The following is a 27278-nucleotide window of genomic DNA, read 5'->3' as shown; positions in this document are numbered from 1 at the left end:
TCGTACAGGTGTTTTCAGGTTTTGAAAAATTTGTCAAATATTGATATTGATCTGTATTATATTATACAACCGTTTGTTATATCAGATATCTCCAATATTTTTAATAAAATTGTATATTTGGAGGAGAAAGATTCCAGGTTGAAATTCTTATGATTTTATTTAGATATTCTGATTTTTATATTCCCGATATTTTCATCTGTTTTGATGGGTAATACATCTGATATAAATGGATGAGAATGTAAAATGTTATACAACTATTGGCAAATTCATTAGAGGAACTAAATGGAATTTTTCTGATTAATAATCGCGAGGATTTTAAAATCACTATTATGGTTTCATGACACGCTTCAGACTGAATTCAAAGTGCTGAATAATACAAGTTTAAAGCGAACCATTTATGAGATACTGCTATTCTGAACAATGGCGATAAATTTACTATTTTTTTTTTTTTTTTTTTAGTACAGAATGGTGATTTTGACTTCTATCACACGACATATTAGATTTGCCAGTCGTTATTCGAAACGGAAGCAGTGGTTAATTTATCGATAATGTTTTACAATTCTTCTTAGAGATTTGAAAACACATCTATCATTTTAGGAATTATCGATATTGTGAATGCAATTTCCATTGACCGGAAAGATTTAGCTGTATTTAGGTTGTGTATTTCTTCTGATTGATCGAGTGGACATTTTCTCGAGATAAATTTTGCAATATTAAATTATTCAAGTATCTTTCACTTTTTATCCATCCGTGTATTTATATCTTATGAATATTACTTTATTCACATTTATCGCTGTATTACTATGTTTCATTATCCCAAGATTAGCGTGGCATTAGGTCAGTCTATTTCCTCTCATTGCCCGAAATTGTTCTCATAATGCATTAAAGTATACTTAAAAAAAAAAGGATCTTATTTCGACACCAATTATGTACTCTAAAATTAACTTCCTCTCTGTAAACCATTCAACATACTCTAATATTTGTAAACTAATATGGCCAACTCTACCCATAGACTAAACTCATAACATAAAAGTAAAGAGAAAACAGCTTGTGTTGGTAGTTAAAACGTGGCACTGACAGGATTTTGCCCATAACACCTATAACTCTCTACAGGTGAAAATCTTTTTATGGTCGATGATTCTGCGAAGAACCTAAAACGAAATACTCTAGGGATTTTCTTCCTTGCACCGCATTTCAAGACCACGAATAGCGTCCAGTCACGAAAACGGTCTGAACGTTTTTCTAGTGATATCCTCGAACGACACTCTCGTGAATTTTCAACCACTGCTCGTTCACTTATATACATACATAGGGTGATCTGGAAAAAAAGGGCGAAGCAATTTAGCTTGAAGTGAAAATGTTGAATTAGCATAGAAATTCAAAAATTAACTTTGAAAGAGATAAAGTAAAGTAAAATAGCATAGGTATTTATTTAAAGCTTCTTTCATAACTTTATAAAATTGTTTTACGTCCTTATATTTAAATTCATTTTTCATTGCGGATTCGATTTTCATTACTTAAAAATGCTATACGTATACGCTGACAAATAATTATCTGTCTCTGTATCGTAAAACTCTACGTATGCGTTTAACTTAAATTATTACAAAATATTTCCCATAATTTTCTGATCTTTTAGTACGGGTTCTACATAAAAGCGATACCGTATACATAACCTAGCTAAGACAATCGTGTCAACTCAAAACAACGTCTCAAAACCAACTCAAAATACAGTAAAAGTAAAACTTATTTGTAAAAATGATTTGGAATATTTTAGTTAATTAATTTTCAATCTCTCGTTGACGCGGCTATAAGCCTTTTTCTCGATTTTACAATTACTGTGTATCTCAAAATTACTCGAGCCGTTCTTTCTGGATCACCGTGTATATACGCGTCTACACAGGGATATTCTTTCCGAATACGTCTATCCGGTCGGCGGCACACTGGTTTTCCGCAAACCCACCACGCTATGCAAATATTTGTCGGACGTTCGTCGGGCCTGGTGCACGCTCCTTCTCCATCTCCTTCTGTTCCTGGTCGTCGTTCACTCTGACGTATCTCTTAGGCCACGTCGTCATGGATACCGTCTACAGACGGCCGAGGAACGAAGGAAAAGAGAAACGTCCAAATATTTGCGTTCGACTAGCGCACACGGATACTAATCAGTTTCTTTTAGGCGCAGGACAGTGACACTGGCTGGCCTGAAACTCGCTGGACAACATTCGTATTGTTGTTCTGTTACTTCTGTTACGAGTCTATCCAGATATGCACACGAACGAGATCATAAAAACAATCCTATAGGTATTCTCGTGGCTGAGCGTAGCTCGTATATAGTTTGCAATGTAGCTGGATGTTTTTGCGGTTTTTGGGAATGTTTTCTTTGCGGATACCTTATTGACGTTGAATCATGTTACGAACAATTTTTTTTGGTAACTACATTCACTTCAAATCTGATTCTCGTTATAACGCTATAACACTGCTCGATAAGAGTTATTATGTATTTTTATCGTTGGTACATTTGCACATTTATCGTTTATTTGATCAATAATTCATTAAGGTGCAATTGGCACAGCAATTAAAGTGCAGAGTTGGAAATGTCTTTGTCGTGCCTGACCGAGATCTCGAGTCCTTATCCCCTTGAATCTCTGCCAGTTTATTTGTTCTGGCGCCCCGTTATAAGTAAAATAAATATTGTATATCGAGAATTTCCCATAGCGGAAGGAGTCACCTGAAAGAAACATAACGCCTTTTAACTTCAAGGAGTCTGCTTATGTAAGTTGTAATGTTCGCCGTTAAACGTTACCGGATTAAATTTTCGAAACAATCGTTATTTCAAGGCAATGGAACAAATAGTCTAACAGCTATTTTACGATCTCTTGAGTGTTGGTTTCACCGGCAATGTCAAAAGGAACAAAGTATATATAAAAAGAGGTCGCGACCGAACGACGCCAGTTCCATTGTCTTCGACCAATCATCTTACCATTTGTGATCGTAGAAAAATGACGAGGAAAACTCGAGCTGGAAAAACTGGCAGTTTGTCATGAATAGGAAAACATATGGTAATTCATGGAAATGTGTATTTGAATACTTGTAAATATCTTTTCTGAATATATTATACGCGTTATAGAAGGGATAATGTATGATGTACAAGATAATGCGCCTACCATGATCATATCGGAAAAGTTTGAAACAAATACGAATATTTATATACGGAAATTACACGATGTTTGAGTTTCTCTTCGTTTCTCATTTACATCTAAATTTCATTGTACGAGTACACGATTAAGATTCGGTTCTCAAGAAATTAATATCTTGCTAACATACGTTCTAAAGTAAATTTATAAAACAGGATTCGTAATATTATTAATCTTCTGCATTTTTCAATTTATCAAGTGAATATTAATAAACCTTGGAATATTTAGTGGTACTTCCCGTTAGCATTAATTATACGTTTAAGACGATCGTTCACGTTGTATATTAATATTTTAGTAAACACACATGTTGTAGTAAGTATCTGGTAATTTCTATATACATCTTCAGATTGATTCTGCCCACTCTCCACTATTTAGCAATCAATTAAATTGTAACTGTTCGGTGAGTCGCGAACCTTGGATCATATTAATGCTCAAAGTGGAAGGTTGATTAAAGAATTCTAGTATGGTCGCAATTTTGTTAAATTTTTATTTAAAATTAGTATGATGGTAATTTTGAAATCTTAGTATTATTATGATTTGTAAGTTTCTTATTCTCGAAGCGCATGGTGTTTATATGCTAGAGGTCAGCCTAGGGAATGTGTTTTCGTCAACGTCTTTTGTGAGGTGGGAATGTGTATGTCTGTCCAATCGTGTGACCGTCGAAATATTGTGCGCGTTTCACAAGTTATGCGTCATGTGCGTATCTGGACGAGGATGCGTAGCTTAACGTCCTATTAGTCACATCGTCCTATTGTCTATTGCCGAGTTTTTTCTTGGTGTCGAAGTTTATGAAACGTTGTTTGCTATTAAGCGGATCCGTCCAGCACTTAAAATGGTAATTAAGTTGTAGACGTGATCCGAGTTGTAAACCTTATAATGTGACAATATGGAAAAATTTTCAAAAATAGCAGACCTATTGTCCGTATCGTAAACTTGGGATAATCCTGTAAAGTAAACGATAATAATTATGATACTCGTGACTAATTGTAGTGTTAATGATATTTCAGAGAGTTTTCCACGGTTTGTGTCGAAATACCTTCGTCGTCTATTGTATAATAAAATACAGGAAGCCTTGGATAAGCTCATTTTCAATACAGTTCCGTATCATCGATGTCAAACGAATCGGATATATTACCAGCCTTCCTCACCGTGAACTCATCCTCTATCTTCGTCTTTGCTTCTACGTATCATCGTCTGTCTCTAGCTCCGTTTCTCCGGCTTTTATCAGTCGATTGAATATCGATTAAGTCTATGCCGCTTTCCATTGCATAATTGAATCGTATTCGTGTTAATTCATCGTTATATCGGCTCGTTGAAAATAAATTGTCACGTTCCACTTCAGTGGCTCGAGTTTCTAGAACTAATCTGCATAGCACGTGTTCTTCTCCGGTGCAAAGCAGAAAAAGGAAAGAGGAAAAACGTTTCACGCAGATAGACAACGAACCGTTGTAGCGGATTTTGCATAAAGGAAAAAAAAAAAAGAAGAAAAAAGAAACGTACGATCGCGATTAGAGATTCTGTTTGTTAGTTTGCAGAGAGTTGTTTTAAGCTCGGTTAATGCTGAAAAATCTAGGAAAGACGAGAAGTGGCTGGCTAAATGTGGCCCAACCGGATCGAAGTTATCCACTCGTAGTTCACGCTATCGGATTATCAAATTCCTGTTTACGGTCGTCGTGTCAGGTCACACGTAAATGCCGAGGGCCTGGCTAATCCAGTCCTTGGTATATACTATATACCACTCATCAAGTATTCCAACGACAATCGTTGGGAGCCCTAACCGTAAACGACCCTCACTGAGCATCTCCCTTTCCCCCCTCCCTAACTGAACAACACAGAAGGGGTCCCTATTATTTTCCACGAGGTCGTCCGTGACCACCTCGGGGGTCCCTCTTCGTGATCGGTCGTAATTTTTGGAAGCGAGCCGCGACCCTCGAGGGCTTTGGGGCGTTAAGCTGAATTAACATAAGAGCGTGTGTGCAAACAGAATGGCTCGGGGACAGCGTGTCCGAGAGCGAGACAGCGTGACGAACGAGACACCGTGTTGGCCAGAGACGGAGAAAGCGCCGGGACGTGGCTCGATGAATGGGGAGAGAGAAGGGAGAGCATGGTGGGAACACGTGTCCCACACGGAGATAGTTAATTACTCGTTTGTGCACGCTGGCTCGCTCGCTACCAGCAGCCAGCAGGCTAACTGAGACGGAAAATCGGTGAGCGTCGCCGACGAAGCAGGATAGAATTATGTACTTCACTGTTGCGGGAATGAGAGCAGTCGAGAGCTTCGTAGAGGAACGAAGGAGTGAAACCGCTCGAACGAGAATGGTCACTGGAGCGAGAGAGACAAGAATAGCGCACGGGCACGGGGATCGAAGCGAGAGGGAAGATCGTTTCGAAGACAGAGACATCGAGCTGGTGCGTGACTGCCGCGGGAGAGAGACAGGATATTCCTGTTTCATCGGGCCGTCGAGACCTACGCTCGCCACACGAAGGTGGAGAAGGTGGCAGCGATGGAACAGGGTATACGAGGAGGAGGCGAAAAACGAGGATGAGGTTAATGATATACATGGGGGCTACCGTATACTACCGGCTCGATCCCATCTGTGGCTACCTTGTCTCCTTCCCTCGCTTCTTTGCCTTTCCTTCTTGCACTTTACAGCGTCTTACTTGCACCGCCGTTTCCTTTTCGGAAGCTCCGTATGCTTCTTTCGCTCCTCACCGGCGAACAACGTTATATACGTGTACCTGTAGCACTCTCTGTTCTCTACGTGCCTAGGTTATACGACTAAGGGTACGGGTTCTTACGTGTTAACACGTATTCGATAGTGTTATTGAGTCCGATCTTTGCACTTGATGTATCGCTTTTGATTAATCCGGAAAGCCATGTAAAAGGATCGCGTTTGTCAAGATTAGATAAAGACAGAGCACGTGTTCTAATATTAGACGTGGGCGCGAGGGATTTATCGGCTCTTTGAATTTATCATTTATTTTGAAACGGTGAAAAAACTGTTAGACGCCGGAGATTAATATGTTCGGTTGTGAAGTAAATCTTTAAAGGAAAAGTCGGATAGTTTACACGTGTACGATCATATCTTTATTCGTTTTTTTACAATGTCCTGTTTTTAAATTCCTATTTTCTGTTCATTCACAAACAAGTGTAATTATGTCAAAGGATTGTTCCAACCGCGTTAGAGTGAAAACAATCGTACGAATCGATAATTTTAATCTAAAGCTCGTTGACGATATCATAAATAAAATCACCTTTATAAATTAAGATAGGATGTGAATAATTGTCGTTTTAAAAGTCTACAACAACATCTTTATAAATAAGATACTCAAGCGTGATTCGATATATTTTATCCACAAGAGTGATAAATATAATGAATTAGTTTCCATCGCAATCTCAAAAGCAAGATATCGTTTATTTTACAGTTATAGTAACCCTTCAGACATAATTTCAGTCTTGAATTTCCTCGATATTTATTTATATTGCTGTTTCAACAAATCAATAATCGAAATAATATTTAGCATTAAGAACTGAAACAAAATTAAAAGCTAAAATAAAGAATCAATTCCGATATGTAGTGGAATATATAGATAATACAATGGAACGACCGTAGTCCGTCACAAATATGATTCGATGAAAATTCGAGTAGCTTAATTATTCAACACATACACGCTAAAACCAAGAAAAGGTAGTGCTCGAATATTTTCCCAGTCGAATAATTTCTAGTAGATATACGCGCACATATAGCCCTTTGATTGTAACTCGTACAGGATTCGTACGAGGCGATTTCTGATGCGTACGCAGCGGCAGAGGCAGGAAAGATTGTGCAAGCACGCGCACAATACGATTCCGCAGCCAGTTTCGTAGTCGCTAGAGCGAATATTGGTATTCGCTACCAGCGTTACAAGACTGCGCACGCTCTGGTGACTTTTCGAGCGGCAGAACGCGCGTTCCGCGGGGAATCCCAGTTGTTTGAGCGGGAAGAGAGACAGGAACTATGCGCGGTGAACTCCGTCGCAGAAATGCAAGCACATACACGCATCAACGAAGTCGAGCGAATCTCATGTGGCCGGATCTTCTCTGTTGTGCACGACTCTGTTTACTCGTACCATTTGTGTAGACAATGTGTCGTGATATTTGTAATTTGTACCTTGATGGTTTAAAAGACGTGGTCTTCTTTTTCCTTTTCATTTTGACTCTATCTATAATCTTAACTTAATTAGTTAAAAGGTTGATTAAGAGGTGACGTAGATATGTTGACGTTTTGGGGCAACGACGCGATTTAATATTTCTAATCTTGAGAAATTTAAAGTTTAATATGTTGGTGCAAATTAGTTGATATTTGAGAAAACAATAATGTTGTTCACTTTGTTTTGGTTCAAGATGAACCAGATTGTATAAAATTGAGTTTTGGAACACGTAGTTTACTGAGGAAATTTGAAGGATAGTTAAAATTCTTTATTTGAACCACTCGGTTCAGAATCAAATTCATGAATTGGAAAGTTTAAAGAAATTTATTTTTATTTATCTTAGAGTTTTATGCCATTTTTTCTTCTTTCCATTGAATCTAAACTCTCGGACCCTGGTTGTTCACGCCACGGTAACAAGATGTATCTCGTTTCTTTTTTTCCTTTTCTTTCCACTCCTTTCTTGAACACTTCATGCTGTCTCGAAACGACTACGAAGTCAACTCGGAGATAATAATAAAAAAGAAGAACAGCAAAGGGGAAAGAGGAGAGGGAAAAAAGGGAGGAAGTACATAGTTAGGTCGCCGAGACCTCGTCGCGTAGCTACATTAGCTGCAGCTTGTTCGCAGATAAAGGCAGCCACGCTCTTAAAAACCCTCGGTCGACCGTTGTCGGGAGATAGCTCCGATAATGGCTCGACATCCAGGAGACACGAAAGACTTTTCTCCCTATCTTCCTTGTCACGCTTACACATTTATCTGGTTCCGTTCAACCCGTACCAATCATAGCCCCGAGAAACAGGTTAACGACTGGTCTGGACATAGAAAAACAATTAGAGGCGGTTCACCTCGTATCATCCACGAGAATGGAAAACTTATATAATTTCGTTTCGTTTTGTTTTTCTTCCCTTCTTTCGGATACGTCTGGCTTATTTTCTAGCAACGAATATTCTAATTAATTCTGCAACTTTTTTTCTGAATTGTTCTTCTTTGATGTATTTTAAATTCCCTATGATCATTGTACGAGTTATTTATCATAATTGTTAGTCATCTATTGATAGATTCCACATTTGATCTTGATTCGCTCCAATTTGTATTGTAATTTCACCTACGTGTATGCATAATTCCAGCGTGTATTTTTAACAAATTCAATCCAAACCAGCGTTACGACTGGTTTAAAAGAAGCTTTAAAAATTATAATTGACGCGTCAAAATATCGAGCAATTGTCTGATCCATGGTCCTTCAACGAAGCGTCAAAACGCTTGCGAAATGTAGCAGAAACATTTGCTAGGGGCACGCGTATATTACACATATAGGTAAGTATATATATATGCGAAGCCGGAAACCAAGGGAACGGTGTTAAATTCACGACTCAGCCACGCTGAACGGTCGAACGACTCCGCGAAGAGAGTTGTTTTGTAATCTCTCGTTGGCTCTCGACAAATCGTGGCCGCCGGTGATTCACATAAATCCCGCATTTACGGCCACGTCGAAACAGATCGTTGAGCACATACGCGTGCCATTCTCCGATTAGAATCGCAATTTAGACGCCACGGAACGATTCTTCTCGAATTTCATTGCTCGTGCGCTCACCCCTGTAGGGGTGAACGGAAAGAGAAGGAGGGAGAGTGGCCACGGATCCACCCTATAATATCGGATAACGAGATTATCGTGAACCAAGCAAGAAAGTGGTGGTGAGAGCCGTGTGGCCATCCTGCTCGAGAAATTTCATTTCGACGTGACCGTGCACCCTGCACCCTCTAGAGAGAAAAAAAAGGCGATAGTATGGGGACGCTATCGGGCCAGGGGAATCGGTAAGGGTGACATTGTTCGTAAGTGTCGAGGATTGAAGCGAGCCCAGCCTTTTCAAAGTCCCTCTGGCTCGTTCGGTTTGCCAGTAATTGTAACATATTCACCCCTGACGCAGTCAACCCTTATGCAAAGTTGCCTCGAACATTGTGTCGGCTCTTAAAGGTTGCCAGGATGAAACAAGCGATGTCGATGCCTGTTTGGTCTATGAGAAGAAGAGGAAGAATCATGAACCAGGAAGATGAGTGGTTCTATATAGGTTTCGCCTGGTTGGAATTATGAGATATTTGGTATGATAGGTTGGCTTTCGATAATTGATAGTATTTGAATAATGAGTTGGGCGATTTGCTTGTTTTACGATATTTTTAAGTTCATAATTCAGCCTTTCGTGTAATTTATGCGCGACTCACGTACAAGATTCAGAATTTTGAGAATTATGAAGTTTAGTTAGTCTGCCAGTTAACGCGAAATTCAATCTACGCATTCGCTGAATACGATTCAATTCTAAAATTATAAATTACTCTTATAGTTTTATACTTCCAACACTTGACATTCAGAAGTTTAAATCTCAGCCCTCGCTATAACAATCCTTACCAAGAGTTACAAATATTTTCCAAAATGTACTTGATTTCGAATTTAAGAGAAGCACGGAATAATCTGTTTGTTAAAGAGGGATGATTGACGCACTGGTCGCTAGACGTAATCCCGAGAAAAATTTGACTTCGCGTACCACTAATAGCGTACGTGTGTGGTTCTACGTGGTTGTATAGGTGGTTATATGTACTGTAATACAGAGGTTGGTTTTGGTTGCTCGTATAAGGACGACGATGGAGGGGCAAAAATGGGGTTTATGACTGTAACAGATTAGGTGGCCGAACTACCAGGGTGGTTCTTGCCGTGCTTCCTATTATCGTAGAGCTTTTGTACCGTCATGCTTTTGTTGAAACGTTCTGTCTCTCTCTTTTTCTCCCCTGCTTTCGTTTCAAGCAAGAAAAGGTATGAAACGGACAGTGAAAGAGAGAGGTCGTTCCAGGGGTTGGGTGGCACCGGGCTACGACAGTTGGCCGATATTTGAGCTTCCTTTGTGTCGCTAAAGTACCGCGCCCCATTGGCGTAGCTCGGCTCGGAGTTTTCTCGTGGCGCTTTTATCTCGTGCTGCTTTTTCGCGGCAACTCTCTACGGGTTGGAAGCGGAAGGGTGGTTGGCGTAGACGGAAACGAGGGGCTGGAAAAGATAGGCGTCAGAGGTGGGGAAAGACAGAGGAGATTCGACCAGTAATTACCTGGTCCACTCGGAGTAGACGAACCGTTGCTTTTGGTCCTTTGTTCCGCTTCTCTCCGGCTTCTGTTCATTTAATCTTCGTTCCGCTTCCACGTGTTTTTTTAAACCCTTCCTTTCCTCCGCTTGCTCGCTGTTATCTTTCACTCGACGATCACGACGTCGACGTATAACTTCTCTCCTTTTTTTTTTTTTTGTTCGTTTCTTCTTTTCGTTACCAGACAACGTTACCTTCATCAACCTTGTTCGCTTTATGTTCCGTGCGTAGTCAATTACGAAGTTCCTAAATAGAAACATTATGATGTACTTTTGGGAGGAAGAATGTTGTAAGCTGGTGGATTAAATCGTTAAATGAACTTATTAATTGATCTAACTGCAGATGGGATCGTATGCTTCCTGGATACTTGTGGACACCTTTGTCAGATTGGAAAGGGTCTAAAGGGCGAATATGTTGAACCTGTATCACTTTTTATTCTATGATAATTATATGTTACATAGTAAAAGGAAATACTTATACATATACTGAAAATTAACATCTGTAGCTGGGAAAAGAGAACTACATGTGTAGTTTTAAATTAACATATTACGCTGCTGACAAGGTTCAAGAGCTTTATCTCCCCTTAAATCTTCTCGAATTTCTGTTTCGCCGATCAAAACTCGTGTTCTTTCGAGCCCGATTAATTTATAACCTCGCTACATCCTTCCCATCAAGGCTACTATATGAGCCGTTCAAAAACCACATTGATCAACTCCATAAATCGAAGAGACCTACAAGGAAATGTTATAAATAGCGTTCTTCCAATGTGCCTTAAAATTTTCTCCTGTTTTTGTCATCTTCGTGCAATAAAGTAAACTTATCGTGGAAGTAAATCATTTGTTTTTCGACAATCGACGATCGATCGTGTACTTACGTAATAAAATTAAGTAATTACGAAAAAGTGGAGCTGATCGATTTGGCTTCTGAGAGTACTCATATGGCAAATCGATTGGGTTCAACTCAGGAAGCTTCGTACTCTTTCTGCACGTTGAAAAAAACTTGCAAAAACGATCGATATCGACGGCAGTCATCCAAAAAGCGATCAAAAGTTAAAGAGAAAGCGATTGCACGATTCGTTCGAAAACACCGTGCGTCCCCAACCGTTCCTTTACCGGTCACGAAACCATTCAGTCATTGAAAGGATATTTACAAGGCCCGCGATACTTAGCAGTTTCCGAGGCAATCAAGCCTGGTTCACGCGCACGCAACGGGGCCGTGCCACGGAAACGTTAGTAATTTGTGTTTAACTTTAATTAGCCAGAACGACGGGGAGGGGGAAGGAAAAAGGCTGTCGGTGTCGGGTTTACAAGCAGTTTCCACGGTGCATTTACTTGGGCAACACCGAGTGCATAAGCGTCACGGGTGCCGTGTTATTAAGTTAAGTCGGCCCACACGATGGTATGCGCGGACTGACAGAGTTCCGACAAGCAACACAGAGAACACACAGCTGGTCGTAGTCGTCGCAGTCGTCGCCGCCTAGCAGCTTCGTTGTCGTCGTTGTTGTTGTCGTCGTCGTTGTCGTTGCCGTTGCCGTTGCCGTTGTCGTCGTCGTCGTCGTCGTCGTGGTGTTTGAGGTTGTCGTAGTGCGCGCACGTGAGAACGCGATGCAAAGCGTACGTGCAAACACAGACGCATGCACGCGTGCTGTGTATACACACGCGCAACTCGCAGCATAATAGATAAAGGGCGGGTAGAGAAAGCGTACGTGGACGGTGAAACGGCTGGCAAAGAGGAACGGAGAGAGACGTGACACGATGGTTGGCACGAGGCGCGAGCGAAAACGAGGAGGTATGAAGCGGTAGAGAGAGAGAAGAGGACGGACGAGCACACAGAGCACTTATCCACGTATCCAGCTCTCTGCAGTGTGACGTTATTTCACGAGAGCACCGATCGTATCGCCTTAATTGCTCGGCGGGTTAAACTGCCGCGGCCGCCTCTTATCGACGGATCTGCACGAGTGCTCGCTGGAACGAGCGAGCCAAAGCGAGACACCGATTCAAAGGGAGAAAGATGGGAAGAGGATGGTGGTAGAGGGCTGTCTGGTGTGCGGCGAGTGCATGTGTGCACGTCTCTCCGAGTGTGTCAGGTGTTTTCAGCTCGATTCACATCGCTTCGAACGGGCTGCGCTAGCCCGCCACCGGAGAATAAAAGAAATTTACCGTATGGATATGTCGAGGCAAACGTGCTGCCGTTTCTCTTTGATTTTGGGGCGCGCACGTTTCTCTCCCGCCGATACTGCGCTATTGCCAAGGCAATGAAAGCGACGATAAAGTTGCCTTTTCGCGCAGCGCGTGCAAGGAAATACGGGTGTCGGGACAATGCGTGTATCGCTTGATTCGTCGATGATGGAAAACGTCAAACGAAAAGACTGAGAGAATAATAGGTGAATTTTTTGTAGATTCTATTTATCTTTTTTTTTTTATATATAAGGGTACGGATTGAAATTATTTTTTATTCCTTTCTTTATTAGATTGCGGGAAGGATAATATGTAAATGAATTTTTATAAATTATAGTTGAGTTTGTTACGTGGTAGAAAAGTGTAGGTTGCAAACTCGCTTTTCCTTTGTTTAATTACATAAATGTAAGATTAAATAAATTAGATAAGTGAATCATTCAGAAGACAAATTGATCGACTACGTTCTCTAAAAAATTGCTTAGAACTAAAAGGCTGGTCTTGATGAAATTATGTATGGCTCGAATACAGTTAATTAACAATACAAACGTAGTATCGAACAAGTGAATAATAAAGCGATAGAACTTCCGAAGCCTTAGTGGTGGATCTACTCCTCGATGGCCTTGAATGCTCATTGATTTTGAACAGGCTACAAAATCATACGAATTAACGATTATATCTGCGCAGCGTTTTACGAGTACATAACTTGAATATACTCTTGCATCACGCCGTACATCTCTCAGAGCAATAATCTAGAAGCCCAGTTTCGCTCTCTTAATGCCCCATTACACGTTGCAAAACAGAGTTTCGAAGAGGTGTCTGAGTTAATGGAACTCGATTATCGTCATACCGTCACGAATTCGAATAACACGCTCTGATAAAATCACCATAAGAAGACAATCAAACATTCTGCTATCGAAGAGACATTCACGCGTACCTTATCAAAACCGTATAATTCGTTCGCAATGATATAGTAAAGTTTCGTTCGTTTTAACTGGATACGTCGTAACGTGTAACCACTTATTAAATGACAAAGGTGGTGTGTCGCGTGAGTTCGATGCTTTACATCGTCGTTATAACGTTAACGATATAGAAAATTTCGCAAGAATTACAGTTTACTCGATTCCAGGGATTTAATTAATTTCATCGCCCTCGGGTTTGTCGATGGCCCCGAGCGTGCTGGCAGCTTCGAGTTCCGGCCATCGATGCTCCATTATACCGTTAAAAAATTACCAACATCGTGTTGAAACAATTTATCCACGCGAAATATTTCCGGAACGAAACAACAACGAGCTGCCCGTAAACGTGATAATAAAAGCAGAAACGCGCGTTTACGTGGGATATATATCGTCGACGGTAGAATCGATACGTGAATAAAATCCTTCATTATCGGGAACGAGAGTAGAACGAATCGCGTACAGTCAGGTAACACCGGTAAAACTATGCTCCCGCATACCAAAGAATTATGAGCGCGAGAATCGTTCCCGTTCCGCGATAGAGAGACACATGAGAGGCGGTCGTGCGATCATTGCGCCATGCATTATTTATGTCATTCCGTGTTCCGCTCACAATGTGGGTCTACGAATCAAAATGCATTGCTTATGCAAATGTCGGTCGCGCACCCGTAGTCTCGGGGTGAATTCACAGTCTGCTTCGGGGAATAATCATAATGATCAATAAGATACACCAGCGTCGACGAGGCGTGCATTGTTTCCTTGTCTCTCTGCTTCTGGGTCGCCTCTTCTGCCTCGCTTTTGCTCTGTTCCTCTTCGCGCTCCTTCTTAAATCGACTCTCTCTCTCTCTCTCTCTCTCTCTCTCTCTCTCTGTCTCCATAGGGTGCTCTAGGATTTAAAAGGCAAACTTGGTTTCTATGTTCTATGGTCATAAAAAATGTTATGTAAACACAGATAATTTAAAGATTCATTAGAAAGTTGCAATAAAAATAGGAAATAAAGAAAGAACGATTCTATAACATTCAATCTTATTCGCAGTACATTGAATTTGTACATCCGGATAAATGGATAACTGAACGAAAAAAGATGTATCAAAACATTACTAATACGCGTGGTGAATTAAAACGAGCTTGGTGAGACGATAAATTCAATCTTCTTATCGATGTCACTTTCGTATCGATAGAAATGATGAACATTTTGAAAGAAAGTAAATATTAACAACTGATTATTAAGTCGATTCTAAATTTATGTTTGTCTTGTAGCAACTGCAAGTCTGTCCTCTTCGTATTTTCTTCTTTTATTATAGCTTTTTAATAGAGTTTTAAACGATCTATGTTTATGTAACATCCTTCGCTCGATCATACCCGTAGAATATACTAACAAAGTTTTGCTGTTACATCTTGAGACACCTTGTACATTTCTCTCCTCCTTTCTCTCTATCCATCTACTTCTGCTTCTCTGTTCGTTGTTGGTTGCTCGTCTAACCCTCGGATCCCGTGTTCCTCTCTTCGTAGTTCATGCAAATCTTGAAGCGCATTGTCTGACGATATTAGGAGAACTGTTATCGCGTTGCATAATTTCCGTGCTCGCCGGTGTTCGCGGCTTTGCCGAGCCAGAGACTGGTAATCCGTTTGTATTCGAGCGTCGAAGCAGACGTCCTACCGTCTCTTTGATCGAAACAACTTTCGCGGTGAAACGGCGCAGAAACTGCGAATCGTGGAATTATAAACTCTCAGTCGACTGTCGACGTCTGACTGCAGGTTGCCGCTGTTTCTTCCACGAGGGCGACATTTCACGCGTTGCGATCGAATTTCGATTTCTTGCTGCTCGACTATGAAGTTCGTGGTGTACCGTGTTCGATGATTCGAGATGCTGGTTCACCGAGAATCGCAACGAAAGAAATTAATACGATGCGATCGTGGAACGGGAAAGGTTGCACGATGATTCGAGCGGTGGAATTGTCGATTAAGCGACTCGATCCCGGCAGACTCGATTAAATTCAGATCCCGCCAGAGAAATTACCCGACCACTTTCTTATTTACAAAATTATTACTTTGTACGCGTCTCCGAGGATACTTTGTATGTAATTTATTTATCATCTTATATCTCACGGTTAATATTGCTTCATTACAACGGACTGTTAACGCTTTCGATACGATCCTTGTGTATTTTTATTTCCAACGGACGAGAAAACCATGTAAGCATGATTGTGGATCGCTACACGATCGTTCCGTTATGATCGCGTGTAAAAGGAGAAAAGAGCAACAACCGATTTCACCGTGTCCGTTTTGTTTTGATAAATGAATATCCGAAGTGAGATACTTCTACCTTTTACATTTGGTCGAACTGGTCCAGCGACAGTTTGAATAATCGATTGAGATTATCAAGTCGAGTGACGTTTAATTACTTCTTGCATATAGCTTCTCTCAACAAGGTAGAATCTGTATGAAAATATACGATACAGTAGGATTTTCGTTAAATATTAGGTTGTCCGAAAAGTTTATTTCGTTTTATAAGGAAATAATAGACGCACAATGTTTTTTGTTTTATATTAGTTTATTGAATTATACACGAATATAATAATAGAGATAAAAGAAATGTATCATATCTAATTCAATAAAATAATATAAAACAGAAATTGTTGCTCATCTATTATCACCTTATTTTTTGTTTTTTATTTGGAAGAATTTTACAATCAATTCTCATTGAGAATTATAAGTAAATTATTCTGGCGTGTTACTATGTCGTGTTTAATAAGTGTTTATCGTGTGTTTGATTCTAGCTGAATCTAATGCTTAAATCTAAAGGGTAATGTCTTTTTAGCCTGCAGATCTGATCCCTTGTGTCAAGTAATTGAGTAACTAGTGAGTTTTGGTGGTTGTTAACTCCTATGTTATATCTATTACTGAATTTGGATATTTCTTCTTTGACTGTGGGTATCTTGAGGTTGCGATGTATTGTTTCGTTGGTGACGTACCAAGGTGCATCTATTAAGAATCTTAAAGTTTTCGATTGGAATCGTTGAAGAATTTCTATGTTGGAATTACTTGCTGTTCCCCATACTTGGATTCCATGGGTCCAAACAGGTTTTAATTTGGCCTTATATAGCATTATTTTACTCTGCGTGCGTAAGTTACAACGTCTGCCAATGAGCCAGTAGAATTTTTTAAATTTTGATTTAAGTTGTTTGGATTTATCTACGATATGTCATTTTCATGTCATTCTTCTGTCCAGATTCATGCCCAAATATCTGACTGACTCTTTGTTTGGAATTGGATTTATCATCGTATGAAACGAAAGAAACTTCCCGGACAACCTAATATATATATATATATATCTTTATTGTAAAATTAAGTGATCAATTTTTGGAGGATGATTAACAGATAGGTAGATGAATTAGTGATAGGTAAATCTTGAAAACTATTAGAAGACGGAATGCATAAAATAGCTAATAATAGGATAGTTACGCGGAGAACTTGCTGTACGAGTTTCATTGTGGAAATTCGCGTACGAATCTCGAAGACCTTGACCAGCGGTGAGCTTTCGAACTATGGGAGTGTAAGTCGGTCCAGTTATAGGGCGAATGCGGTCGGCTCTGGTCGTCGGGCGGTTTCGGAATCCGCGCCACGTGTTGGTGGTTTTGCGGTGCGAGGAAAACCGCCAGCCCTCGAAGCTCTTCTCTGTCATTCTCCATTTACCCCTCTGACCTTCTGCGCTATCTTCTCCGGTTTAGCTGCGATTTTCTCCTAAACTTTCCACACGCTGAATCTCCTACAAGATGTTCCTCGGTGTGTTTGGTACCTGGTGCTCTTTGATTAGCGCGAAATTACGAATCACGGGGAGGAGTCCTTGCGGTAATTCGTGTTTTGCTTTCACGTTTCCTGTAATTGTGTTTCACACGTAGTTGAATAATTAGCGATGTCACGCCTATTTCTAAATTCTCCATATTTTTACTCATCGACTCTCGATTGCAGGTTTCCCATTTTTATTAAAAAGATTACGTAGTACATGGTTCAGTGTAATCGTAAAATCGCATGAATATTCTCAACGACGAGATTACACGCAGTGAAACATCCTCTCGTAGTAAGATACTGAAGCTTAATGGAAATTTCTTTTAAACGTTAAATAGACCTTTTAAGAAGCTAAGAATCCTCCGGGCGCATTTCCCTAGTGAATTAATGGTTTGAAACCTGCTTGCTGGAAGAAGTACGGCGTATGTATACTTTTTTCAGTCACCTTCACCTGCTCACCATCATCCTGCCGATCGTGTCTCCATTTACATTTCATCGTAAAACATCTGGCGTGTTAAAAAGTTAAAACTCAAATCAAATTGGTGAGCAGGGCTTTTGCCTGAAATTACATCTCGAAAAGCGGTCGGAGATAGCCGTATCGATCGTAAATCAATTACATCGAACGGAAGATGGAACGAATCGTACTTTTATCTATGCTACCGTAATTCCAGCTACCTTCGACTTTTTGTTTAATTATTACTCGGCAATTATGGTAATTAAATTGGCGACCGGGCGACGATGCTTTCACTGGTCGTCGCGTTCAACGCGTTAATATGTATAAAGCTCGCTTGGCCAGTCATCGAAGAGGGAAAGAGAGGGAAATAGAGAAGGAGAGCGAGGCGGCTTATCCGGAATCGATTCGTGAAATGATTAATGTATCTTTAGCGGTTTGACGCGCGTGTTTCGCTTTCACGGAAGAGGCACAGCCGGGGACACGGTATAGAGGGCCCTTAACTCGGCCGATAATGCATGCTGATAATCGGGTCTTTAGTGGACGCCAGGATCGATGGAACTAACGTAATTAGGCGCGCTGATATGCGCCACTTAAGCGTACTTGAGTGGCTGCAAACGCAACTGATTGGTTCTGTTGCCACTATCCGCCCTAATGCTCACCACGACACGCTCACCTAACCTCTCTTACTCTACCTTTCGCTCTCTCTCCTTCTCCTTTTCTCTCAGCCTGTCTATCCTATATATCTATATGTCTATCTGCCCGTGATCCATAGATAATGCACTGTGTGCACCGTCGAGTTATTACAGTCGCTAACAAACATCGGACGACAGAGAAGTCAGGTTCGTGCTCTTCTATCTTATTGGAATTCGTCCCATTAAACGTCTTGCCGATCTTCCACGTACTCAGCCGGAAATCGTAGCAGACGACGAGCTGCTTTGAGAATAAACGGAGCATCGAGACGAAAGAATAAACGAGACGTTTTATACGGGCCGATAGATTTCTCTACTCCCATGGACGCGAAGAAAATCGCGTTGCGCGTCGTATCGACTCGACTGCCGTTTTGTTCGCTCTTTCTTCGACGCCGGGCCAGCAAGCCAGTCAGCCAGCCAGCTCCTTTTTACGACTGGTAAAGCATCGGATCTTCTATATAACGTGATGTGGACAGAAAAGAGGACAGCCAGTCGGAGATAATGAAATCGGGAAAAGTAGCGAGCGACTTTTTGCCAAATCGTGGATATCTCGTTTCCCAATATGTAACTCTCGATATTAATTCTTTTTTATCGAGCTATCAAGCTCGCCGTTTCTTTGTCATTGGAATCCTCTTTTTACCTTACAGACGTTCAACAAAACCATATATTTCGCGTTATACAGCGCGCATGAATCTATTATCCCGGCATTGATGTCACGAGCTAAATGCCAAAATACGCGCGACCCTCTCCAATCGGCCTGTTTCGACCAGATCGCGTTTCGGTATTAATTCTTTTTGTCGGAGATCGCTGATTTCACGGGGCAGTTTTCGAAGTGCTCCCAGTTCCAACACCGATCGTGTTATTGTGATTGCTCTCGATCAGGGGGGAGAAGAAAAAAAAGAAAAAGGGAGGAGATGCAGTGGAAAGTGAGGGATAAAAGGGGGACAGGATATGACGCGAGAAGGGTTTTTGGCGTTTGGCTCGGGGATGGCTGGACTATCGGATAATTAAATCGGCCGCAGGACGTAAAGGACACTGATTGACGGGTGCCGGCTGTGCTCTCTCATCATTATTCGTCGAAACGACATAATTCGCGTTTCGCTTTTCGACGGAAGCTAACCGCATTTTCCGCTACAGCTCTCCCCACGGTGTGTGCCAGCTATGATGGTATGTTCGCGCGTGTGTGTATGTCTGTCTGTCTGTGTATGCATGTGCAAAAAATCCCTTTTTCTCTACGTCCCTGGCCCCCGTGTTCTGGTTTTATTCGATGTAAAACGATGAATATTTTAAACCACGGCGAAAAATGGATTTTCCCCGTGGCGCACATCCGTGCAATTTTTCCTGTGAAAAATCAGAGACGAGCGTTGCACGGCATTTCGTTGAGTACACGGGAACGTGCTCGCTTTATTATTGATACGACTGCGGGGCGCGTGTGCGCGCACGGCTCCCGTGGCAAACAATGTATGTACCCGGGGAAAATTTTTACGTCGCGTTTTAACTTGATTTTACAGGGACGACACGTATTTATTACGCCTTTATTTGATCGCGCCAATCGCCAGCGCGTCGGACGATATTGAATCCCGGGTTAAACTAATAACATTAAAATCGAAAAATCTGAATTTAATCTCTCGCTTGCTAGAGCGATCGGATCCTGGGCTTTTCAACGGTATCATCGCCCGTCCTCCTCCCCCGCTCCACCTTCCTCGTGATCGAGAGCAAAGCTCGGGGAAAATCAAGCGTTTGTTTTTAGAAGGAAATTTTCATTGGGCAAGATTAACATGTTCCGTGCTACGTGATTTATCTTTGGTTCGTGGCGCGCTTGCGAAACCTTCATTAGGCGAATAAAAATAATTTTTTCTGGTATATTCGGTCGGTCGAAAAGTTCGCAGTAGATATTTTTATTATGAATTTCTATCATTGGAAAGTAATGAAATGTTGGAACGAACATGGTTCTTAGTTGGATAGTACTAAAAAGGAATTAAGGAAAAATATGGAAAAACAGGTGATGTTGAAGTTTGTGTATCGAAGAAATTTTGAATTCTAGCGGGAACATTCGTCTTTAACACTTTGATGGCCACGTTGATCTTATATGAACGGCCACGGTTTCTCCTATGACTCCACGGTGGTCACTGATGACCGGAGCGCTTAAACTTCTTACAATTGTAAAAATTGAATGAAAATTGACAGTTAGAGCATTTTGAATATAACCGATAAATAGAAGATACTTTGAAACAAAAAGTGCCCCATTGAACAATTAAACATTTTTATTAAAACATCAATAAAAAGAAATGAGAACAAATCTTGCATCTAAGAGTGCACTGTGGTTGCATCCATATCTTTGAGAGGTAATCTACGAATATTATTATAAACACAGTTTAAAAAATAATCGTAAATGCTGCTTTATAATCATATATATAACTGAAGTTAGAAGTGTGCACATACCTTACTAGTATATATAAAATGAGAAAATACTGTTTACTAATATCTTTTACACGTTTCAACAATATATTCTGCACGTTTTGCTTACGACGAAACAACGAATGCGAATGGTTTGTTGAAAGAAACGAAGCCTTGTTATATGTCGCTATCAATTGTTACCAAGGCGCCACGGTGGTCACTCGTGACCACCAATAAGATAAACGATCCATTGGGAAGGAATGTTGTCTTACATCCTCGATTTATTATTATTTTGCCATTATATGCTTTGAATAATAAAAATACTCCCGTGGCGTCCTGAGCGAAACATGTGATTTCGGCGTGGCAATCAAAGTGTTAATACTCGTAATTATCTATTTATTGTGGCTTTTTGGCTATTATTGTGGAATATACTTATTCGAAAGACTTTTTAGGAATCGTTTAAAGGAATCCATTGTCGGAAAAGAAAATTTTTTCCAGAGTTAGACTCGGTCAGATTATAAACGATAAAAAGTGTAATCGTAACTAAACCTTCCTGAATTTTCGCTAGTAATTTTTCAAACAATCTAACAATATCGTACGTAGTACGAAATAGATGTATTTTTAAAATAAATATTTATACGGTTTCTATATATATATTGTAACGCGAGTTCTCCAACGAAACATATAATTTCATCGTAACACGAAATCTGCTTAAAGCTGCATTTCGCGTGTTGGCAGTATTTTTATTATATATCGTAGAGATAATGGAGAAAATGTTTTATTACATTTTTATCCAGATAACAGTGCATGAATTTAACGTTAAAGGCTATCGTAGATCAGATAACGTGGAAACTTTCACTCGACCTTCCAATCAATCTAATCGCCAGTAAGGATCCAGCGTTCTGCGCGTTTTTGGTTCAAGCAAAAAATATTAGGTTGTCCGAAAAGTTTTTTTCGTTTTATAAGGAAATAATAGATGCACAATGTCTTTTGTTTTATATTAGTTTATTGAATTATACACGGATATAATAATAGAGATAGAAGAAATGTATCATATCTAATTCAATAAAATAATATAAAACAGAAATTATTGTTCATCTATTATCACCTTATGAAACGAAAGAAACTTTACGGACAACCTAATATTTCCGTACAAAGTACACGGTATATTTAAAACACACGGTGGTGGATACCTGTAAATGGAAACACGGCGGCCCGGTTTTTGCGCCTAAAATGGCAATTATAATGTAGCGACGCGAGCTCGCCATGTACCAGGCGAAATAATAAAGAACGTGAAATTCTAGAAACGACAGGGGAGAAAAAGAGCCACTTATGGTCCAGGTAGATGAAACACATTTCGTGGAACTGGTATTAACGTTGGCTGAAAGTGAACGAGCGTTTCGTCAGAATATAACGTATATTTCGGATAGGTAGAAAGTTTTATTAAAATATTGTTTCTATGCTCGTGAAACGTGTACACGTACGCGCAAATGTAAAACTGTAATTTCTGTACACGCAGATTGCAAAAGCTGGATGGGAGGCAGTTCACTTTTACTTGTCGGGAGTAATATATGTAACGTTTAACAGCATCAGACATGAAATCTTAATTAGACTTGTGCGATACGCGGTGTACTACGGTAGCCATTTCGATGTAAAAATTTGAAGTATGAAAGCTGTGTTTGAGTATCTGCAAAATACACAAACGCAAGTTTGTTTCGTCGCAAAGAGAAATCGTAGATAATGAAATTGAGATTGTTTCAGGCTTCTGATATTTTTGCACTTATTTGCCTTTTTATTCTCGTGGAAATTTCACTTTTCGTTAGTAGAATAATCGAATGACGTAAACTCAGTCATCTTTAAAATTCTCATACAAACGTTATTAGTAACGAAGTATGCATAATCATGTGGGAAAAATACATTTTTAGAAATTCAGCTGGAAATATTCATATACATTCGAAGTAGCTATGAATTTATATTAAAATACCTGGAAAAACTCCACGTTTCTTTTATTAAACTTTTTCCCAGCATTCTCCCTACCTTTTTATACTCCACAATTTTTTTTACACCATATCCTCCACAAAATCCAAACATGTACCATTGTTCAGTACAATTACAATTTCAACATCTAGCGCAATTCGATTAAAAGAATAATATTCTTGTCATATTTTGATAGTTGCCATTTACGAAGAAGAATGTTCGTCTACTATCAAATTTGAGACTTGTTACAAAATTAGAAACATGTACATGTCTATACCTTTGCATTGTTTTTTAACAACCCAACATCGTACAAACGCGCAATAAAGTCATTTAATTGACTGTCTCTTTATGACCAATTTTCATCCACCTTCGGTTATTGCCCTTTCATTTACGCCAATTAATATCAATTATTACTTCTATTAACGCCTACTAATTCTATATAATTATCAGAATGAAGCTTCAAAGATAAACGAACAAATCTGAAGTATATTTTATATATTTGTACCTATTAATCAATTTTTAATCATTATTATTAACACTAGAACTATCACACAAGTCAAATTGGCTGATTTTACAATTTTATTTTAAAATTCCTACTTCGTGTTATATTTTTTTCCGCAATGATGTAATGACTTTCGTAACGATAACTGAAAGAATAATATAATGAATTTTTTTATTTTTTATGTATTCAAACTCAAAATAATTTTGTATCAAGGATACTTATACCAATGCCAGTCGAAATGTCTGGTACTTGTCAAAGTGTAAAAGGGTCCTGCAATCTATTTATCGAGCCTCAATTAAAAAGTTTCCTCGTTTTGTACAACTTGCCACACGCTTTTAACATTTTTACTGCGTATCATTCAATATGATATCAGTTATCAGGAAAATTCCGGATCAATCGCTACATTGGTCATATATGACCAGCCACGGTTTCTCCTGTGACGCCACGGTTGGTCATTGGTAACCGGTGCGCTTGAACTTCTTACAATTGTAAAAATTGTATGAAAATTGACAGTTAGGGCATTTTGAATATAACCGATAAATAGAAGATACTTTGAAATAAAAAGTGCCCTATTGAACAATTAAACATTTTTATTGGAACATCAATAAAAAAAATGAGAATCTTGCATCTAACAGTGTACTGTGTTAAAACACTGTGGCGTCGTAAGCGAAACATGTGATTTCGGTGTGGCAGTGTTGGGAATCGTGGATCTTAATTGCCGAAATAAAAGTAAAGGAACATTAAGGTTACACTTAGAATTCATATTAAAATAGTTTTACATTTATTTAATAAGCGATTTCCAGGATCTTCGTCGATATACATTTGCACGCGTCTCAGCACTTTCTTTGTCTTACCATCTTCCATATTACACTGCCAACGAAACAGTTACATTCATCTGTTTTTCGAGACTCCGCGCACACACATACTTTCACACACTCATATTCACACATGTGTGTCACCACTATGCAGCCAATCTAGTCTAGCACACAAAATTATACATATCTGAATAGACAGTCAAAGTGCTAAATGATCGCAAGAATCGATGAAATTCAATCATTACTTAGCCGTGCATTGGTGTACATTCGCCTCGACTAAGATCACAAACCAAAGTCCCATTCCAGAGTTTTACTTTTAAAGCGTATTTCATATATTTCCATTAATGCGAAAATGTACGTATTTTACACGGCCTGCGCTAAATCATCGTCGAAATCGAAGGAAACCAATTTCAATCGATTAAATCCACCAGGGATATTTACTCACTGGAAGAGAGAGGTGTTCGTAATCGTCGGGGATTGGGCTTTTCTCGGTGCGGTGCGCGCATTATCACGATGCACGTCGGCGGAAGCTCGTGCCGTTAAGTATAGCGTCGAGCAAGCGTGGACGAGAGAGTATGGGTGCTCCGCGGCGAAAGCCAATAAATTAATTGGATTGACCGCGGGTGGCTTTGCGCGGACAAATGGGATCAACGATTCTGCCGATCAGCAGCGCGCGTGGCTACGTCAATTCTTGCGAACCTCGAGCGCCGCTAACACGTTCACACTCGCGCGCTTATTCCTTCGTACGTTCGTCCTTTAAAAGGTGGCCCGCTAACCGGATGCAGGTATCCTGATGCGTTTGCACGTGTCTGATATCGGTTAAAAACATGTTGGTACGAGCGATCTGCCTCGTGTACTCGCGCGTTCGAAACGAACAATGAAATACACGACAAATAAGATACGCAACGTCGCGTTTGACGGCTTCGTGACAACCAGCGCGACGCCAGGCACTGGCAAATATTACGTTAACTTGATAAGCGCGCCTTATCGATTCGAGAAAAGTCACAGGGGTTGTTTTCCCGTCATAAACGACGTATCGAGTTTTATCGTGCTCGCTGCTTCGCCAACTCTTCACGCTTCGTTCTACTCGCGAGAAAACTCTTGTCGCACATGCTGTGATTTAGGGGAGTGGTTTGGTCGAGATAACACTGTGTGGAAGGCTGGCTCGAGGAAAAATCAACCTCGATAAGTTACTCTCTAGTTCGATGGATGCGTTACGGGTTGATTATCGAGGGAATACTTTGATCGTTGCTTCTGGATTTTAGCTATGGCGACTGTGGAGTAATAACTTGCTTTCGCTATCTACGAATAATTATTATTGTTGTTATCTCTGTATTCAGAGGTAGGATCATATTAGCTATTATTTTATTCTTTGGATAAATCTATCACATCGTTCTAAGCCGAAAAATCTTTATTGCACTTTTTTACATGGACTAGGAATAAAAACAAAAGAACATCTTAAATCTATTGATTAAATCTATCGATTGTATTTAGAACTATCTTGTAGTTATTATTTATTGTAACTAGCGCATCTGCATATGGATGGCGAGCGCGAACTCACATTCTCATTTTTAACAATTATTACAATAAGTTCAATAATAGTCCCAGATTGATATTTGACATCTCTTCGTTTTACTATTAGTCTAATTTCGAGATAAACAGTTACCAAGATTTCTAGTGTACAAATTTGTTGATCTAAATATTTATTTTTAAATATCACTGTTTCTGGTATATACGCCCTTCTACAGTTGAATATTCTGCACGTTGATTCTACACAAACTCTCACGTATGTACAACCGATATCTATCGAACCAGAAAATTCTCGTAAAAAGAGAAACACAAGTTCTTCGCATTTGCAGAAACGTTAATTACCTCACATTCGAAATCTTCTTTTTATGCGTTAGCAAAATATCTCTATCATCTCCATCGTCCATACTTTTAAATTTGAACATTTTTTATTAAACTTGTGTTGAATAACGGGTATAGACTCTCTTTCTCTCTCACCTTTTCTCTGAGAGAGAAACAGAAATTGATAGAATAGGCGAAAGGGTAGAAGAGAAAGAACATGATATATATCGAGTCGGGGGAAACAGATAGAAGAGGTGGAGGTGTAGAGGTGGAGAACTATTTCAGCTTTTACGAGGCCGTCGTGGCGTATCCGTTTTGCGGGGTACGACGTGCAAAACGATCGATAACACGCTCGTAACGTTATTACCGACAGGTATACGGAGGTGGGTAGCAGCGGTACTACCGGTAATAATGTGGCTTTTACGGTCGTGGGCGCTGGTACAGCTGCCGCCAAAGTCGGTAAGCGTGGGTTTCCATCGGGCTCTCAAATGCCGGAGCAGCAACCGAATTTGCGCCACTATTTCCGCCGTTCCTGACACTCTCTCGCGTCTGCTGTTTCACCAGGAATAAAAGCTAGATCCGGGATACGTGGTGTGGATCTTTATCGATCGCGGAAAGGACGACCGTTGCGAGACAACTCGAGATATCTTTGGTCGCTGCGGAAAATCCGGCTGACGTGTCGCCTGAAATGTCGTTTCGCTATACGTTTCCTCCTTTGAATTGTAAGCACTCGTTCGACGCTTTCCTCGAGTCACAATTGTCACAAATTTCAGGCTGCAATGTAAATTTCATGAATCACCGAATACAAACCTCTCGTGTTGAAATATTTGAAACTGTTTCGGTCTACAATTTTTTATGTTCGTACTGTGTATTCACGACATGAATTTTTTTTTAACCGCCTAATGGTAATTACGTTAATACGTAATATTATATAATGCAACAGAAATTTGAAAAATGAAGAAAAGGTAGTTTGAGATTCTCATTTATAGTAGGATCGTATTAGGTTGTCCGAAAAGTGTCTTTCGTTTTATGAAGGAATAATAGACGCGCAACGTTTTTTTGTTTTATATTATTTTGTCGAATTACGTACGATCCATTTTGTACCGTTGAGATAAACACCGCGATATTTCACAGACTTGGTTTCACCTTTGTACGAAGGTGCACTGTGTAAAAA

At 40.0% G+C, this 27278-nt stretch overlaps 1 protein-coding gene across 3 annotated transcripts in view; it reads left to right on the top strand.

Moving 5' to 3' along the window:
- Window positions 1-27278, top strand: part of LOC139986502 (protein groucho) — a 154412-nt gene that overhangs the window by 7336 nt on the left and 119798 nt on the right. The window contains exon 1 of one of the 3 annotated variants that reach the window (XM_072001926.1): window positions 3935-4026. The exons of the other annotated variants lie outside the window; for them this stretch is intronic. Within the exon in view, the coding sequence (XP_071858027.1) occupies window positions 4024-4026 (3 nt within the window). The 5' untranslated portion in view covers window positions 3935-4023. Of the gene's footprint in view, window positions 1-3934; window positions 4027-27278 lie in introns of those variants that run through there. 3 annotated transcript variants of the gene reach the window in all.

Source organism: Bombus fervidus, chromosome 1 (assembly GCF_041682495.2).
Source record: "Bombus fervidus isolate BK054 chromosome 1, iyBomFerv1, whole genome shotgun sequence".
NCBI lineage: Eukaryota > Metazoa > Arthropoda > Insecta > Hymenoptera > Apidae > Bombus > Bombus fervidus.
The sequence above is the reverse complement of the archived record's forward strand: the minus strand, read 5'-3'. Positions and strand labels throughout refer to the sequence as shown.